An 18,328-nucleotide genomic window follows, 5' to 3' on the forward strand; every position below is an offset into this window, starting at 1 on the left:
GTGTCGCGGGCTTCTGCTTCTGGCTCCGAGGCTACCATCATATGGACGCCCACCTCGCCGGCACGGCACCCCCCCCCCCACACGAGCCCTTATTATTTGTTTCCTCTCACTCTCGCCCATATGAAATTGAGTCTCTCGGCCAGCCGGCCAGCAGCCAGCAATACCCCGCAGCGCATCTAGCTGGTCTACCCGCCAGAGCAGTCGGGGAAGCCAGCTACCTCTCCAATATATGCTGTATATATTGCGAGAATATTCCCGGCTTTATATTGAATTGTCCCCTGCCAAGACAGCTGGTAGATTGGCGGCCTTCTTCGTTCTCGGCGGCTGAACTTATTGCATTTCGGGCTTCTGGGCCAAGGCTGAGGGCTGGAGCCCCAAAAGAACCCAAAGAGACAGAGAAATGCGAGAGTCATTCCGAGGCCCCAAGACAATCTTTCTGACGTATGGCCTTCACGGGCTTGTCTTCCAGTGACTCTGCTATGATGGTCCGTCGGCTACAGTTTCTCTGCCAAGGGCGAGCCGTTCTTTTACCCGCGTGCCTCTTTGCGAGGGGTCGGCGCGGACGAACACCACTGCTTTCCCTGAGCTTCGGTGGCACAGAACGTCAAGACAAATTACCCGTGCAGCACCACCTCATGGGATGGTGGCTGCAGGCCTGGGAGATTCCCTCGGATCCTTCTAGAATGCACTTTTTGCACTTCATTTTTGGGCCGGCAACATGGGAACGCGCGCCCAACCACCTCAAGCAGCAAATGACCTTGCAGCGTCATAGCCTGTTATGATGCGGCAAAGTGAATACAGAGAAAACACATAATAAATTCCCGTCTACTGGTACACTTTATCAAGTTTGAGCGTCCCGCCTCCGCCCTGGGCAGCGTCGAGCTTGACCTGGATGCCTCTGGCCTCGCGCTTCTTGGCCGCGAGGCTGTCGAGCTCGTCAAACTTCCCGCGCGCGCCCTCGTCGAGGCCGTGAAACAGCATGGCCAGGGCGCTGGTCTTCCAGGCGCGCGCGCCCGAGGTCCACGTGCGGTGGATGGCGACAAATAGGAACACGGTGGCTAGCAGTACCGCCAGCACCGGCACCGCCACGAAGCCCCAGCGCACGTGCACGTAGCTCTCGCTGGTGAGCGACGTGCCGTTGACCTGCTGGCCCGAGATGGCGCGGAAGCTGGCCGACATGGACACGGCCAGGTCGCTCATGAGCATGTCGAGCCCGTTAGCGTACTCGTAGTAGTTCCAATAGAAGGCCTGGACCATGTCCGTGTCGAAGAACGTCACGCCCGACGAGATGCCCACCGTCAGGTTCACCACGATCGGACTGCCCGGCAGGTTGGTCATGGTGCGGTTGGTAACGCTCGAGCTACGCGAGGCCGTGCCGTTGCGGAACAGCGTCGTGAACCACGACTGAATCCCCAGCATGGCGTTCGCCGTCATATTGTATGACGTTCCGGTGGTGTTGCTGGTGATGACAATGAGCTGCGGCTGCCCGTTGCTGATGAGCGATGCGCCGCCGTCGCCGGGCACTGTGTCATTGGTTGTCTGGCTGAGGATGGTCTCGTTGAGGTTGCCGTTGCGCACCGACGACTGTATAGTCTGCACGCACGCGCTCAGCGTACACTGCCGCGCCCACGGCTGGATTTCACCTGCCTTGCCCGCCTGCGCCTCGGTGCCCATGAAGATGAGCTTCATGATGGTCGAGTACGACGCGCCGCCCATGGATCCAGGGAACTATGGCAAGAAGCCCGATCAGCATGGCGCACTGCATAGACCAACTGCCAGTCTCAACTCACCAAGGATGTCATGCCAAACACTTCCGCACTCGTGTTCAGCCGCGCCCCCGACGGCAGCGTCCAGCCGCAGCCAGACGTGCTGCCGCCGCGTGCCGTGCCGTTGGAGCAGAAGCGCGACAAGTACTCGGACATGTCGATGCACTTGTAGCACACCGCCAGCGTCTCAATGGGGTCCCAGTCGCAGTCCCCTGTCTGGCAGGTAAAGGGCAGGCTCATCCATGGTTTACCGTTCTCGGCAAACATGCCGTTGTACACGGCCGCCTTGAGGGGCAGGATGGGCACGAACGGCGCCGCGTCGCTGTTGCCAGACAGGGCCGGCCCGTACTTTAGCGCTCGAAAGTTGACAGCCCCCTGGGTCGTTGACACGATCCGCACGGGGTATGTGGCAATCTGCTGGGCAAAAGGATTCAGCAGAAGCACAATCACCATAATTATGCAGCCAAACGATCCGGCGATCCTGCGAATCTGGCGTTAGTCGAGCATCACAGCTGGAGGGTCTTCTCTGTCACTTGGAACGTACCCTCCACGGGCCCGCAGGAGCAGGACCAGAGCGCCCAGAGCGCCACGGCTCGCGTCATCAAAGAGCTCCATGTCTGAGAGAGGTGTGCGGTTCTGCCTGAAGCGAATCCACTTGAGCTGGCCCAGGCCACTGGACAGGGGCACACTCATGCTGGCGGTAGCGATGGTGGCCAGGATGGCAATGATGGCGTTGAGCGTGATGGAGGATGGCCACGACGGCAGTGACTTGCCGTCGTAGCAGGCTAGGACGCCCGTGATGGATCCCACGGCGCCGATGGCGAAGAGCATGCTTAGCATCTCGTACGTCCACGAGTTGGCCCTGGAGAGTATGGACTCGCCGGTCAGGCCAGTCTCTTGCGACGAGCCATCAGTCCCGGCGGACTTGGGGACCCTGTCCCAGACTACGGGCGAGGCATTGAAGGCTGTCTGGGTGAACTGCGGCTGCTTCTCGGGGACGGGTGGTGCGAACTGGGGGTCGGCAATTTGAACTTGAGGCGCCTGGTATGGGGTGTTGAGATACTGGGTCGACTGCAGAGGGGGCGACTGGGACGGCAGCTGCGGGGACTGGACCAGTTGAGGTGACTGGATCGAGGACTGGCTTGAGGGCGAAATCTGCTGGGGCTGGGACTGGGCAGACATTTGATACGCAGGTCTGTACCCGGCGTCGATGTTCAGGTACTGGTAGGCTCCAAAGCCAGCCTCGGCGGCCTTGGTGCTGTCCTGGCCAGTGAGAGCTTCGTCCCCGCCGAGACGGGTTTGTCGGTATGACATGTTCCTTGACGAGTCTGCCTGCGGTGTATTGGAAATGGAGGCACGAGCGTGGACGTGGCAAGCTGTGAGATAGTCGGGCTCCAGAGGGCGAGTGTAGTGGAACCATGGGGGTATTTGACTGCTGACAGCAATGGGCAGATGTTCGGATGAGCCGGTACCCTAACGGGTAGGCGTCTGTAGTCTAGCCCATTGTGAGGAACTGGGATGGGTGCTGCTATCGGCGTTGACGCCGCCATGCAGCGGTATGGTCCGGAAGGGCAAGGTTAAGGATGGTCCGCCGGGGCACATAGAGGCACCTTGAGGCCGGAATGCGGCAGAAGGTTGGGGGCGTGCGGGAGCAGGAGCTGTCATTCGTGTGACAGGTTCGTCTTGCCGCGAGTCTGCGTTGTTCGACAGCCCCCATAGTCTAGTCCTGCAGATAGAAGACTGTTGGCTGAAGGGTGGGTGGCAGGCCAAAATAGGGCACGCCCAACGTTGGCTGATAACGACAGTACGGTCGAGAAACATGGCTGGTCAAGAACAAGGAACGCCGCAGCCGCCTGCAAGCCACGGATGCAGTTGGTTGAACGGGAGCCGTTCCCGCCATGGCCAGCGCTGATCCGCTTATTGTCCGCGTAAAGTTTGCTGTCAACCGTCAAGATACTTGACTCTCTCTAGCCCCATGTCTCATTCTGGGAATATTGCTCGAGTTTGCTGCTGTCAGCAACAACCGGCCACGGCAGTCAACACCTCAGGCCTATCAGCCGCTTAGTCAGTGTTGTCGATCAGCGAGCATCACGACAACCAACGGCAGCAACCAACGGCAGTAACCAACGGCAGCAACCAACGGCAGCCAGTCTGCATGGTTGCGAAGCCGCGGATAGGGAGAAAACGATCGGCCGCATCATGTGCTGACACGCATTGGATTGGGTCCAGGCCGGGCGAGGCAGGTCTGCACTGCGGTAGCGTCCAAGTTCTGAGGTTCTCTCGTCCATCTCAGCATGCCGTTGACTAAATAGGCTCTGGAAAGGCAGCAGCAGTCTGCATGCATGGGCGCACATCCGCCATCCGCCAAGAACAAAGTCGATGAGAGATGGGGGCCAGCTGAAGGCGGTATGTAAGTACGCATATGCAAATCCGGTAACGATCCCCAAAGTTGTGCGTCGAGGTGGGATGGAATAAAAATTTAAAGAAGATAGAAATCTGCTGAAGAGGGTGTCGACGACTGCGTTCCCTCGCGCCTCAGGTTTCCATTTTTAGCTCTTACCACCCCGCGATTGCAGGCACCGTGCTGTTGCGCTGCTGCCGCCGAGAGGCTGTTGCATCTGCTAGCTCTTTCCCGCAGCAGCAGACGGCCAGTGAGTACTGGACTCTGCCCCGCGCCTGCCTGAGGAACGCGGCACAGCACCAATTCGAAACTTCCATTTGGTCTGTCGCTGCACGGCGGGGCCCCCAAACTATTGGACGCCCAACTCTGGAGGGGTGATAAGCTCTTGTTTTGGCTTTTCTCTCGACGGCGCGGGCTGGGGCTCGACGGGATTCAGCACATGGATGTTTCATCCCGACCCAAGGTAACGCCTCGGTCCCGTCAAAGGCTAAATAACCCCCGGCACCTCACACAGTACCAGACACAGTGTCACAGCTGCCACTGCACAGTGAGGAGAGAGCCTACCAAAGGAGGGGTACGGATGGATCAAGACCGCAACCCCACAACGGCAAAACCTATAGCTTTACTTCGATCCGCAGCTCAAAAGGTTCCATCTTGATATGCCGAGGAACGGAGCCTTATTTTCTATCTCTCCTCTTTAATAACATGCATTTCCACTTCGTAATCTCATCAAACAAACCTACTGCAGCGCCTGATTAGCACAGTGGTAATGCGTTGCACTCGTAACGAGACACATCATCTTGAAACATGCAAAGATCACTGGTTCAATTCCAGTATCAGGCACTTTAAAACCTGATATTCCAATATCACCACTTCATCTTTTTGCACTTTTCTGTAAGAAATCATCACTAACATAACCTAGAGAGTCGCTAACCACAAGGTATCTGTGGTCTGGCTGCATTCCATGGTCTCGGCAGTTTTCTTCTCTGACCCGCCAGTCCGCTCTCGATCTGCATTCCCAACTACACGTCTAGCCACGAACACGCTCGCAGATATTCACCTTACCTGTCGTTGAACAACCATGCTACGACAAACTCTTGTGAGAAAATGAGAAGAAAAACAAGAAAGAGAAAAGAAGTTTCTAATGCTGCACCCGCCCCTCTGCAACACTGCCAAAAAATAACCTTTCATTTTAGTCCATGCTACTCCTTCCTTCCAGTCTGGCCGGGCCCTACCTTGCTTGCTTGCATGACCCTTGGCCCAGGTCTTTTCTACTGCACTACCTAGTTTTACGTTTCATGTTTTCCTGGGACCTACCTTACCTTACCTTTTTCCCTACCTCCACTAGAACTAGCTTGTACTACCTCGGGTAGGGCTGGCCGGGCCTTCCGAGCGGCCGCATAATTACCGGACGAAACGTGCCCTGACCTGCCCTGACCTGCCCTGACTTAACCTGGGGGCCTCTGTCCGTGTCGAGCCAGTCAGCCTCTTTGATTATGACAAGCATGTGAACACGCCTACCCCCAATAGTAATAGCATGCTCAACTTTCTGCGAGGAACGAAGACATCAGTGCAAGCAAGCCTCGCGATACCTTGGCTAAATGATGAGCTACCTTACCTTACTTGGACAGTCGAGTTAAACTATTAACCCCTCAAGCAGGTCTCGCAGGAGAGACCTCGACCAACCAACACTTAAGCTAGAACGGATGGCATACGAAGCTACGATATTCATGGCATATTTGCACACTGGTTTCGTCAGTCTAGCGACATGCGTACCTAGATTCCACGTCTACATCTTCGGCTGACGCCCAGTGCGTAAGAGCACAACACCATGCGCCGCAAGACTCACGGGAATCCCAAACAGCAAAATTCACCACATTGCCCCATATGGACTTTGGCAGTCTTGCAACGATGCATAAAAACCGGCCGTCGTATCCATACGCCACGTTCCAGTATTGACAAAGCGGTGAAAGTCCGTGTCTACATACATCAAGTCCTAGTTTTAGCTACCTGCGGCCGAGTTTAGGTTTTCTAGCCCCATTCTGGTTTCTCTTGCAAACCAGCGCCCGTGTGGGCGCCGTCGAGCACATAGCAGAGCTCTAGTACTCGCTAGTTTGTTTCGCAGATTTTGTTTTGTTTTTTAGTGGGGGTAGTTATTTGATAGGCACCGTCCCTTGTCCAACAGTCCAACGGACAACCCCTTGTTGAAGGACCATCCCTTTAGCCCATCTCGTAAATACGACGGCAACCCCAGATAGGATGCTAATGGCCCTAACCCCTAAATATCGCAAGCCGAGCCAAAGTGTCCCGGTTGATAGGAAAGTTAAAGCACGTGCGAGACGCAGCTTTCAAAGAGTATGCAAAGGTCGTTGTCATCTGAGTGCTTGCGACCTTGGAATGTGGGCCTGCAAGCGAGTCATAAGTCTTGATCATTCCAACGTGTTTTTGTCCGAGCCTGCAAAAAAAGACATTCGGGAGAGGTGGTATATGAATCAGTCAAAGGACGCCGTTGCGAGCCCGAAAACGCGGTTGCTCTGTACCTAAAAGAAGTGCCGGGGAAACCGAAAAAAAGAACGCGGATATCAAGACCGGAACCGGCCAGGATGTCAATACAAAGGAAACTGAAATGCTAACGGCCTGGGCACTGGCCGCCTGCCATAGTGGCAGGCCCGGTGCAGTTAGGCGACGGGAGCGATGGGAGGAGCAGCCGGGGCGGGGATGCTCTGCGCGGCGCTTAGGTCAGGGTTCGTCTGGATCGGCTGAGCATCGCCGTTAGGCTTGGCCTTCTCGGGACAATCGCGGCTGATGTGGCCCGCCTGGGAGCAGTTGTAGCAGATCTTGCCAGCCGTGTTGAGGGGGCCGCCGTTGGGAGCGGTGCAGTCGCGTGATATGTGCCCCAGCTTGCCGCAAGCGTAGCACTTCATCGACTGTGCTTGGCAATCGCGGGCAAAGTGATTTGGACCACCGCACTTGTAGCAAGTCGCCGGACGCTGACCTAGTGGGGGGTAGCGGTTCGGCTGCTGAAATCTAAATTGGCCTTGGGGCATCGGGGCGCCCCTAGGAACTCCAACAGGTCCAGCGGGCCCGGCGGGCCCTGCTGTTGGCGGGTTGGGGCAGTTGCGCTAGGGAAGCGAGTAGAGTTAGACGACGGAGAACCTAATGTGTGGGCCACGTCCAGGTAGAGTTTGACATACCATAAGATGACCGGGGAGACCGCAGTTATAGCAACGGCCCGTGGTACCAGCGCTGACCAAGCGAAGGGTCGGGCAGTCAGCCTGAACGTGTCCTAGACCTTGGCAGTGGTAGCACTGCTTGGCCTCGGTACTGCGAGGCAAAGGGCATTCGTTCGATTCATGATCTGGCAGGCTCAAATTTCAGTCCCGGGCAAACTAGCGTAGGAGCAGGGAAAAAAACCTACTCGGCTGCTTGCCTATTCCAGAGGTTGATTAGTGGCTTGCTCGGCAAGAAACGAGAGGGGGATTCTGCTTACAGTTGTAACAGAGGCGATGGGGTGATGAACACGCTTCGGCGTGGTGTCCAAGCTCGCCACATTTATAGCAGGCGCGGCGAGAGAGCGACGACATTATTTCGTATGGGCTATTTTCTTCTGCATCAGCTGTTAGCGCAACGCTTAGTGGCTTCTTATCACAGCCGGTCCTCCCCGGTCTGACAAGCGGTATGGGACAAAAGGCAGAAAAAAAGGTGGAAGTCATTCAATCCGGAAGACAAGGCGTAAGGCCACGTTGAAGCATGAGACCAGGATCGATCGAAGCGGCGGTGGCCGGAACCGTATTTATCTGCAAAAAAGCGGACTTCGACTCGCTTTGCAGACTTCATAATAACCCTCGGCCATGTCGCAACCCCGAGCTTAATTCGCCCATGCGAAGGAAACGAAGGAATGAAGGCAGGTTGCGCGGGGCAAAGTTCAACATGTGGACTTGATGGGACAGGGTATTTCGACACGCAGGAATCGCCTAGCAAACAAAAATGTCGGGGGGCGTATTTCTTCTTGTGCTTGCGGAATGCGAAGAAAAGCCTTGGCTCACGTATGTCGTCGTCTTGTCCTTGTCCTTCACAGTCCAGAACGGGGTAGTTTAAATCCTCATCCAGTGTGCCTAGGAGAGTCTTGACTGATGGCTTCACTCCCCAGCCGGGTTGCAAATGCTCGGGGTCCGGTTGGAAACCGGCTGCCCAGCGGGTCGCCATGCTGTCTTGTTCTTGATACTCTGACTGTGGAGTGTGCCGGTCATCGATATCACGCAACCCCAGGTGTGGGGGTGTGTCATCTTCGCCAATATCTCGGAGAATACTGCGAATCACCGTGTGATCCCCCACTGTAGGTTTCCTCGCGACCGCGACGACAGAGGAGTGCGAAAGCTTACGCGCATTTAGCAGCGAAGCTCGTCCCGGGCCTTGAAATTTGCTACGGGCAGTGGCAAAACAAGATGCGCCAGCCTTCAATGCCGAGTCGGGCTTCATGGTTGCGTCCAGCCGTGCGGTCGCGCGCACATATCCTGCCGTATCCTTGGTTCGCAGAGAGAAAAATGTGTCGCCAAGATGGTATGTGGGTTTGACGACGTGGACAGTGAAAGGTGAATGAATGTCGGAATCGATGGTTGACCAGACGGGCGCGCGAGGGGCGAATGAGGCAAATGGGAGGGAAGGGTGGGTTGGACAAAATTCAGTTTCACTGACCTTCTGGGGGTTGCAAAAACAAAAGGGTGACCGTGCCGAGTTCCTGTTCCGGGTCCGTTCCTGTCCTGTCCTGTCCTGTCCTGTCCTGTCCTGTCCTGTCCAACTCTCTTTCCCTGCAACCAGCAACGACAACCTTCGTCTCGACCTTCGACTTCGTCACCAACAACGACCAAAATAAAACTACACCTGAAAAGTTGTTCCTAGAAGCGATGCTGAAAGGATGAATGGGGAGAGGAAAGAGCGGAACAGACGGAACCATGAAGGACGGGGAAAGGGATAGGCCCGGAGCTAAGGTAACTTAGTGTCGAGCAGTGCTTCCGCAAGGGGGCAAGGGCGAAGCGCGAAAGGGAGCTAGGTGACAAGGGAGCGACTTCCAGCTCGTCGCCATGGCCGTCGCGCCTGCTGCCTGCTCCCTGCGCCGGTGCCGCCAAACTGCGGGGCCTGGCCGTGGTTGGCTAGCAAAAACGAGGTACCTCATGGGTACATGCATGTGGCAAGTCAAATCTGTCTGCTCCATTGTCCCCTCTGTGAACAGGGCATCGACGCTTCTAACTCCCTACCCAGCGCATTGTTTCCTCGGTTATTAGCTAGGACGAACTGGGTTGGGGTCGCGGACGAAACAAAGCTCCCAGGCATCCCTAAAGCACCCCCAGAACCTTAGCACCAGCCTTTCCCGCCGGGAATCTCACGGCACAGCGCGCATCATCCCTGCACTGTAAGAACAGCCTGATAGGTGCCGATCAGGGAAGTTTGTTGAACTTAAGGTAGCTTACGGCTTGTGCTAAAAAAAAGGAATACAAAAGAAGAGAAGAAAACAACCCAAGAGCTTGGCGAGCTCTCTATGTAGGTGTCCACTCTCACCTTCCGCTGTCACCCACACACACACCCATCATTTCGAACGGTTCTCTCCATACAACCTGTGCAGCGCACCGTCCTAATCTTTGGCTCTTCCCATTGGCCGAGATTGGGAGCGGCTCGTGACTGACTCGAGCCCGCCTCTGGGAGTCCGCTCTAGCCCTGGCTCGTGCCCCATAGACGGCAGTGGTGGTTCGTTCGTTGGGAATTCGAAGGTACCGCCGCCAGCGCCGTTGAAAGACGGAGGCGGTAGAAATGGGTTTGTCTTTGTTCCAGATCTTTTTTAGAGGGACGGGAGCTACTCACTGCCTTTTTTGTGCTCCAATGTCCAGATAATGGAAGTTGCTTTTCTTTCAGCAACGCTAGGCGGGGAACCCGTCTTACACTTTCACCACAATTTGACTCGGGGCCGTGGGTTGGACGAGACCGTTCTCCAGCGGGGCTATGGAATGGAAGGCCAAACCCTGTATAGCCCGCGACAAGATTTTCAACTCTGATGACTATTGATATTTTTGCCAATGTTAGTTGTGATGATAAACACTACGCGCAAAGTGCCTGCATTTTCCGTATATATCATCGGGCCACAACCGAACCGAGGCAAGCCAACGGCTTTTCTTCACCTCAATTCGCGTCTAGTCGGTTGGGGGTCATGTGGCGACGAGGAAATGCGCTGCCCAATCATGCCCAATCCACTCCACTTTGCAGCGCCGGACCGGCGCAGCCCTCCGCACTCTTCTGGCTCTGACTGTGGTTCTGGTCCAGGGTCGTGTACACCTCCGCTGGGGTTTGAAAGCATAGCGCCGTGACTTTTTGCAGAGGATGTTGACAAGAGATATAAGCCTGAAATATAAAGAGTTTGAAGTACTTTTCTAGCAGGTTCTTCCCAAAAAGTCACCAAAAGTCACGTGGTGACTTGAAGGTATCGCGCTATGCTTTCAAATCCCGGCGGAGGTGTATGTATAAGACAGACTGCTGTAGCCTGAAGACTGGGCAGCGTGTGCCCAGACGCGCAGCGGCGCGGTAACATGTTCCATCCATTCATTGCCCATTTTGCCCATGTCCAGGCCCATGCCGGCTCGAAGGATCGCTTGGAAATGGGCGGAGGTGAGGAGGTGTGAGGGTGGGGTTTGTTGCTGCCCAGGAAAGCAAAGGCAGAAAAAAAAAAGATAAAATCCATGCGCCCCCGGAAGACCCGAAACGGATTGGGCGAGGCAGTCTGGTCGTCCACAAAGGGCTGTCCCGAGCCTGGAGCCTCGTCCCCGGCGGCTGGGAGCCACACGAGATTGGCGAGAGCAGTCAGGCATGCAGGGGCGCCCTGCAGTTGGGCGTCCCAGTGGCACGTTCGTCAACCTTGGAGGAGGGAGGGGGGAACGCACGGAGCTTATTTTTGGGACCGGCTTGCTTATCGGCAGGATTTGCATTCGCAAAGCGTCAAGTCGGTATCTAAAAAGCTCCCAAGCCAGCCTGCCCCAGATAAAATTATAGATTAGAGAGCAAGTATAGAGTGCAAATAGACACTTCCAGTAATCGCCAAGAATAATATTTTTAAAAGAAAAGAATAATACAAACCGTCCACCCCTAGCCAAGTCAATCGTGACAACGCGACTCGCTTGCTGGCCGCAGTCGCAGTCGCATTGGCCCCGGATAATGGTCCCGAAACTAAAATGAGGGGGAAGAAAGCTCTCTCTCGGCGACTACCTTACCTAGGTAGGTACGTAAATACACGAAGACTAGCTTTGTTTCTTATTCTTCTTCTTTTTGAGGATAACTAATCGAAAAACAAATATTTAAATGCCTTTCCCGAAACCACGGTGTGATGTCGACAAGAACCAGCTCCCGGGAAGTCATGGATCACCACATGCAAAAATCACCACAGCAGTAGTCTTGCAACATGGCATCAAGCTTTGCTTTTTAATTTGTATATCTAGGACCCAGCTATGTTCTACTTTCCCCGCTCCTCGTCCCTTTCCTTGGGATCATTATTACCGAGTAACCGATGCAGCGTCCATGCATTATTAAACAGAAATGCCCCTCCTTCGGTGGTGGTGAGAAACAGCACGGAGCTCGCTCCTCTCCCTCTGCAGGAAGGCAAACTCGCATGCAAGATGTTTACCACATAGATGTATATATGCAGAAGACATATGTGTGTTTGTCTCCGCCGATTCTGCAAATGAAAAGCAACCCCCGAGTTACGCCAGCGCTTATGTTTTTCTTTGCCTTGCCATCCATAAAACCAACCTCACGGGGAAACAAAAGACTCTTTCTTTCCTTCTCCCTAAAGCTCTCCCCTAAACTTCTCGGGAATGGTATCCTAATTGCTACCACGTAGCTACAGCCGAGCGTGTCTACCATCGGTGAAGTGATGCATATGCCGACACGTCACCAGCCGACTGGCCGCCCGGCCCGGCCCGTCTCGGACGGGTGGGGGAGAACGGGTACGTTGGTTGTGGGTGCCATTGACCGCGGCCGTGCTTCGACCACATAGCTAACGCCGTCCTCGGACGCGTACGACGGCGGGCGCGGGGCCGTTGTTCGAGGAGCGTGGCTGCTGCCACTATCGCCCCCACTCCTTGCCCCTGGTCCGCCGCTTCCTCCGGAAGAGCTGCTGCTACTGCTACTGCTGCTACTGCTGCTACTACCACTGCCGCTGCTGTCTGATGACGCCTCCTCCTTATCCGTGTCCAGTGGAGGGGCATCGTGGTTGCGCATCCAGTATATGCGATTGGGGTCGACCCGCTAAAGCAATAACAATTGTCAGTCAATCTCAACTTCTCTTATCCATCTTCGATTTCTTCCAGAAGATAGAGTGGGGTTGTGCAGGCATATCAACATACCACGCTCTCGCGCCACAGGCCGTAGGCGGGGGGCTTGATTTTGGTGGTCTCGCTCTCAATGCCAGCTGCCTCCTCGTCGCGCGCCAGCACAACGCGGATCGGCTGCTCCGGGATGGCGTAGCCGCCGGGCCCGCGCATCTCGGGTAGCCGGTCGGTGTTCCCATGGTGGTCGCCCCTGACCAGCAGAATGCACAGCCGGACTAGCCCGTAGCAGAAAATTATGGTGACAAAGAGGATAATGAGGATCAGCAGCACCGTGAACTCGCTGCTGTTGATGTTTTTGGTGAGGGAGAGCGAGAGGTCTGTTTTTGTTCGGTGTTAGTCCACTCGTTCGCTCTATGTACTAAGGCCCAGTAGTGGAAGAAAAAAAGGGGTACACAGGTGGGCTTGCTACGCAAAAAAGGAGACAGGGGAAAAGGGGTAAGGTGACTTACAAACTGCCAACATCAGCAGGAGAAACATGCCAGACACGAAACATCGCAGTATCTGCGTCCGAACCCGGCGCGACTTGACCCACGGGAAGCAAAAGAGAAAGTGCTTCGGTGGGGGCCTGCGGTCGCGGCGCTCGTGGCGCTCACGACGCCGCCACCGCCTCTCGCTCTCGCCCTCGCCATCTGCCTCTGCCGAGCCTAGTCCGCTGCTGCTGTCCTCGGCATGGCGCCGGTGATGTCGTTCTCGCTCGCGCCGCCTCCTACTCCGGCTACTGCCGCTGGAGTCTCGCCCCTCGTCCCGCGACCGCTGCGACCGATACCCGTGGGATCGGCCCGATCTATCGCTGCCGTTCCGGCGGTGCTCTAGCCGCCTCCGCCGCCTGCCGTCGTCTTGGTTCTCGGCGCCCGCAGCGGTTTCTAGTGCGACATGTGCCCGCGGTGGCGTCGTAACTCCCGTGCCTGGCCGAGACGGGGGGCCGTTAGAGCCCTGCGTCCACGTCCGCGTTAGGTTTGGCAGGTGAAGCCGCGTGCTGGGCAGGGCCTGGGCGCCGATGCGAAACTGCGGTGTCTTGGGACTCTCTGTGTCGTCGTCTCTGCCGTGCTGCATGTCCACCACCGTGCCCGGTGGCGCACCGTCACCCGAATAGTGGCTACTGCTCGGCCGAGGGAACATACCCGGCTGTCCTGCCGGTCGTGTGCTGCTAGCTACGCTGAACCAGCTCGGTATGGCAGGCCGGAATCTTGAAACGAATCTCGACGGTCGCTCGGCCATCTCGACAGTGGCGGCAGCGGCGGTAGGTCGCTGGGCCTCGAGGTCGGCCACCGCATAGGCGCGGGGCGAGAGGGGGGCGCGGTCATCGTCATCGTCCAAATCGAGGGGCGGGCCATTGCCCGTGCCGCTTGCGTCGCGGCCACGGCCAAGGAAGTTGAAGCGGTCCATGTTTGGTCGCGGGAGGGTAAACGGGAGGTTGTTCATTGTGCCTTCTACTGCACGTTCCGTATCGTGTTTCCTGCGTGACAGGACAAGTTCTCAGTAGGTTGCCCTCCGCGAGGTCGAGATCGGTGGCACGCGAGGTCGCCCAGCTTGTCGTCCGTTGTCATCGACTGCTGGCTGGACTGCGCATGCTATTTCCACCTCCACACGAGGTGTTCCTCGACACCAGTCCTCCTCTAACTAGCCTGTCTAGAATCCGACTTGGTGCTAGTGTCGACTAGGCCAGGTCGTCTGGCAGGTGCTGGTCGGGACGATCGTGTGGGTGCGTATACAGGGAGCGTGCAACGAGCCGCTGTCACAGGCTGCGTGAGTATATCTCGAGATGCCCTTATCCGTGGCCTCCCTTTTTCTCAGATATTGTCGAGGGGCCCAGCCAGCCAGGGTAATATTCAGGATTAGATGTTTGGGAGGGGGGGGAAGGAAGAAAGTCGTGCCCCGAGTAAGGGAGGGTAAATGTCTTGGGGGTATCTTATGCCGAAGGGAGAGAAAAGAGATTCCGTTGAGAGAGTGACTGTGTAAGGAGGGTGAAGAACGAGATTAAGCAACGCCGTCCAATGATTCCCATGCCTTTGCGGTGGTTGTTCCCCCGGCTCCCAGAGCCCTTTTTGTATAATGCAGAATGCCAAACAACAGGACCTAAAGGGAAGGGAAAAGAATCGAGACAAAATACAATTGTCCCAATTGAGAAACTGACTGGACAGAATGCAAGGAAACGAATGCGCCGGCTCGTCTGCGCAGCGTTTTGATGCACGCGCGGGCTCGTCGAAAGTCGCGGCAAATACAATCACACCAAACGAAATAAGGAAAGTGGAAGATGGTAGACTTTTCTGGGCGGGCAGCGGTGGTGTTGATGTTTGTCAGGCTGACGATCGCGGGCGGTGGCGGCAATGGTCTACTACGTCGTTGATTCGTGGGCGGAGCACCATGTTTGGCTGTTTCGGAAGTGGTGTGTGCATGCACCTATGCACGGTGGAGGCGAAGGAAACGAATCTAACGAACCACCACCCCGTGTGTCCTCAGATCGAAGGGACCTCGAGAGAGACAGCACGATAAAGGTCCGGACGACACGGGAAACTGTGACCCTCGTTCGTCGAAGGGAAGGGGTGGAAAAGAAAGGGGGGTGGAGGGGAGGGTGAAAACGACGGAGCCCAGGGACGAGCCGACGAGGTTGCGTCGCAGGTGATACGATACCTACTCTCTAAATGCAAGGAGAAGCAGAGTTGTACCACGGGAAACCACCCCTACGACAGTCACTATTGCCCCGCGAGGTGCGTGCGCACAAACACGCATGCACAATATGGACAGTAACCAACTCCCATCAACTGCAGTCAGTGGATGGTAGGCACAGAATGGAAGTTCAGTCTGGGACCGCCCTGTTGCCTCTCCCGGAGCTGTGCCTTTCCTGCCCCGAGGCGTGCATCCTCGGGCTGGCTGGCAGTCAGGCGGAGTCGCCTGCGACGATGTACGCAGGGGGCTTCCACGGGTAGGAACAGGAAACAGGAAGGAGCGATACAGGACCAGTCCACACACCATAGCATGCATCTACGGAGTAGGGTAGTACCTGCAGTTCTCAGACAGCCTAAGCCCTACCTTACAACATCATCTTGAGGTGGAGGGGGCAGGCTTGACAGAGGGCCAGGTGTTTTCTCCCATTTCTTTCCCTTTTCAGCGCGGCCCTAAACAAGTAAGGTAGTTTCCATTCAATCCAATTCGTTGGTCCAAGAACGCTACGCTACGCGGCACTCCATCACACGTAACGCCACTCGTCATTAGCCCGCTGGAATCCGTCCATTGTATGTACACCTCCGCCGGGGTTTGTTTTGTTAGCTCGGTACATGCCCCACATTCTAACAAGGGCCCCTTGCTACATAAAAGTAGCCTGGTATAGAGCCAAAATTCAGTATTTTATTGTACCACCCTCAGCATCTATGCACATCTGCAGCCTGCGTGGCATCGAGTGTGCCAGCCGTAGAAGAAGATCTTCTGGCACAGCCTCCCACGCCGCCTCTAGAAGCCTGCGAAGGTCTGGTAAATCTAGCTCCTGAATATCCTCGCAATTACATTCAATCCAGTTTTTGATCCACGGCCAGACATTCTCAATAGGCGAGAGGTCTGGAGAATAAGGAGGCCAGCGAACCACATTAACTCCTTGCAGGTTGAGTGCTGCTTTGGTCCGCCGTGCCCGATGTGCTGAAGCGTTATCTTGTTGGAAAACCGAGGCTTGAATCTGGCGATAGAAGCGGATAATAAGCGGAATAATATGCTCGATATAATTATTAGCGCCGATTCCTCCATACTCCTTCTCCCAAACAAACCCTGGCCCTTTTATTCCACCTGCAAAACATCCCCAAAACATCCAACCTTTTGGTTTCCGCCGTTGAAGAGCAAAATCGGCAAGATCTTGCCCCCGGAAAAGGATAACGTGCTTTTTCCACATTGGGTCATTTATTGCCCAAGTTTCATCAGACCAAATAAAATCATCCCAATCTTCTGGATTTGGACGGAGACGAAGCTGTTCCTGGCACCAACGAAGCCTCTGCTGTTTATGGGCAGTAGTAAGGAAAACTCTTCTTGGTCGAATCCGAGATTCTCCTTCTAAATCGTGGACTGCTCGAACAAGGGCAGTTTCACCGTATTCTGCTAACTCTAAAGGAACGTAGTATTGAAGCTGATAAAGGGGAAGATATTGACGGCGTTTATCTTTTAAAAACCATTCTTTTAAACGTTGTTTCTGAGGGGTTCGAATCTTTCCTCGTCGACTTTTGCTTTTCTGTGGTGTCAACGGGCCCTCCTTACAGGCAGATTGGATTTGCCGGTTTGAGAAGGGGGTATTTTCTGCAATCTTCTCGTAAGTCCAACCAGCGTACTTCCGTAGGCCTCGAATTTCGGCCTTTTCTTCGCGTGTGAGGTCTTTGTTTTTATGCCGGCGTTTAGGGGTTGAGGGTTCTGGCAATTGCTCTGGTGGTGGCTCTTGTAGTGGCTCTGGCAGTGGATTCAGGAGGTCTGCAATTGCAAAGGGCATTTTTGGCTGTGGGCGACTGGCTGCACTGCGGGGTGTTCAGCATGCGAAATTTAACTCGCAGGTATTTTGCCACAGAAATTGCTAGAAGAATGACTTGGTTTCTATTTTCCGTATGCGGCTAGCCCAGATGACTAAAACACTGTAATCACCCCTGTAAGTCACTGGAGCTAACAAAACAAACCCCGGCGGAGGTGTACATACGTTTAGTGCCCGCAGCGCACATTAATGTTCGTCCCGGGCGTACCTTGCATTCGGCAGCTAAGAATTGGGCTGCGCGCAGCTGCACGCCCGCGTCTTGGTGCTCGGGGGCGAGTGTCAGCCCCTTGGAGCTCCACGGCGATGATTCGCCAGCGCCGCAGCCCAGGGCGCAAGAGAGGGAGGCGCATGCCTGAACCACCAGAAAGGGGACGGGAGCGCCCAGATGATTGGCTCCCGGAGCTTGAGCTTCGGCGTCGCATAAAGTCTCAAAGGGAGGTGGGGATGAAAAGCAGGGGACCAGACGTTTCGGATCGTCACGCTTCAGATAGCCGAGGCGGGGGAGGTGGCCCGACGTTGATTGCTCACAATTGCGCTGCGAGCCTCGACACAGCGGCCCAGATCCAATATCCTGGGCTTGCCGCGCTGCAACTGAGGCAGCAAGTTTTTTGTGCGTCGTCGACCCTGGGCAGCCATCAACAATAAACACAACGGAGCGAGACTGGTTGGCTATAAGCAAACCAAATCGCGGTTCTCTGCATTGGTGACACCAAGAAGCCACCGTTATCGCCATCGCAGACACAACAACCACAACAAACACCCGAAAGACTGGCTGTGAACCTCTTTCTATACTTGCACTCGTGCCCTTGGTGCTCGCGCCCGCTCCTTGTAGCAACAACCGGCAAGTCTAACCGAATGTAGAGCCGTCAGGTGCGTGTGCCTTCAAGAGATGCCGCAAGCCAGACACCCAGGACAGGCCATGCTCGGAGCGGAGTGAGGTCCATCCATACACATGTAAAGTGATGGCCTTGATCATCTTGTAATGTCCGGCAGGCTCGCACCGGCAGGCTCGCACCAGCAGGCTCGCACTCGCTCGCAATCTAGAACTACACAACAAGATCATGAATTCGTGATCACACAGGCAATCCCAGCTCCTTTCGCGTGTCGGCCATGAAATACCATTTCAAGGCTGGGTATCTTATTTTCTACATTTGTTTCCACAACAAAGGTATGCCGCCCAGGACCTATTTCCCCTTTAAAAGGGCCAGTGGCGTAGTTTGACTTGAGCAGCCTCCCTCGTTCACTTGCAAACTGGGTCCAACGTGGCGGCAGAAATCCATACATATGTCTTTCG

General features: G+C 55.5%; 3 protein-coding genes and 1 non-coding gene across 4 annotated transcripts; 1 reads left to right on the forward strand and 3 right to left on the reverse strand.

The window, feature by feature from the left end:
* Window positions 1-825: 825 nt before the first annotated feature.
* On the reverse strand, window positions 826-3,923 carry B0T26DRAFT_736094 (uncharacterized protein; the record flags this gene model as incomplete). Its single annotated transcript, XM_060443281.1, has 5 exons — window positions 826-1,728; window positions 1,791-2,247; window positions 2,311-2,662; window positions 3,631-3,733; window positions 3,891-3,923. The coding sequence occupies 5 exons, from the start codon at window positions 3,921-3,923 to the stop codon at window positions 826-828; spliced, it is 1,848 nt and encodes a 615-aa protein (XP_060301866.1).
* Window positions 3,924-4,916: 993 nt separating this feature from the next.
* On the forward strand, window positions 4,917-5,010 carry B0T26DRAFT_t2. The gene has a single exon. It is a non-coding gene; the product is annotated as a tRNA-Thr (tRNA).
* A 2,575-nt stretch (window positions 5,011-7,585) lies between these two features.
* Window positions 7,586-8,236, reverse strand: B0T26DRAFT_682552 (uncharacterized protein). Its single transcript, XM_060440748.1, has one exon. It carries the CDS (start codon window positions 7,878-7,880, stop codon window positions 7,614-7,616), a length of 267 nt encoding a protein of 88 aa, XP_060301867.1. The 5' UTR covers window positions 7,881-8,236; the 3' UTR covers window positions 7,586-7,613.
* Window positions 8,237-12,114: 3,878 nt separating this feature from the next.
* On the reverse strand, window positions 12,115-13,154 carry B0T26DRAFT_630319 (uncharacterized protein; the record flags this gene model as incomplete). Its single annotated transcript, XM_060436271.1, has 4 exons — window positions 12,115-12,271; window positions 12,380-12,453; window positions 12,552-12,853; window positions 12,986-13,154. Coding segments are annotated over 4 exons (702 nt in total), but the record flags the coding sequence as incomplete, so codon positions are not given.
* Window positions 13,155-18,328: the final 5,174 nt, after the last annotated feature.

Source organism: Lasiosphaeria miniovina, assembly GCF_030549165.1.
Source record: "Lasiosphaeria miniovina strain SMH2392-1A chromosome Unknown B0T26scaffold_1, whole genome shotgun sequence".
NCBI classification, from domain to species: Eukaryota; Fungi; Ascomycota; class Sordariomycetes; order Sordariales; family Lasiosphaeriaceae; genus Lasiosphaeria; species Lasiosphaeria miniovina.

Excerpts from the sequence above, each read along its gene's own strand:
- B0T26DRAFT_682552 (XM_060440748.1), bottom strand. The coding sequence starts at position 7,880 with ATGACTTCCACCTTTTTTTCTGCCTTTTGTCCCATACCGCTTGTCAGA.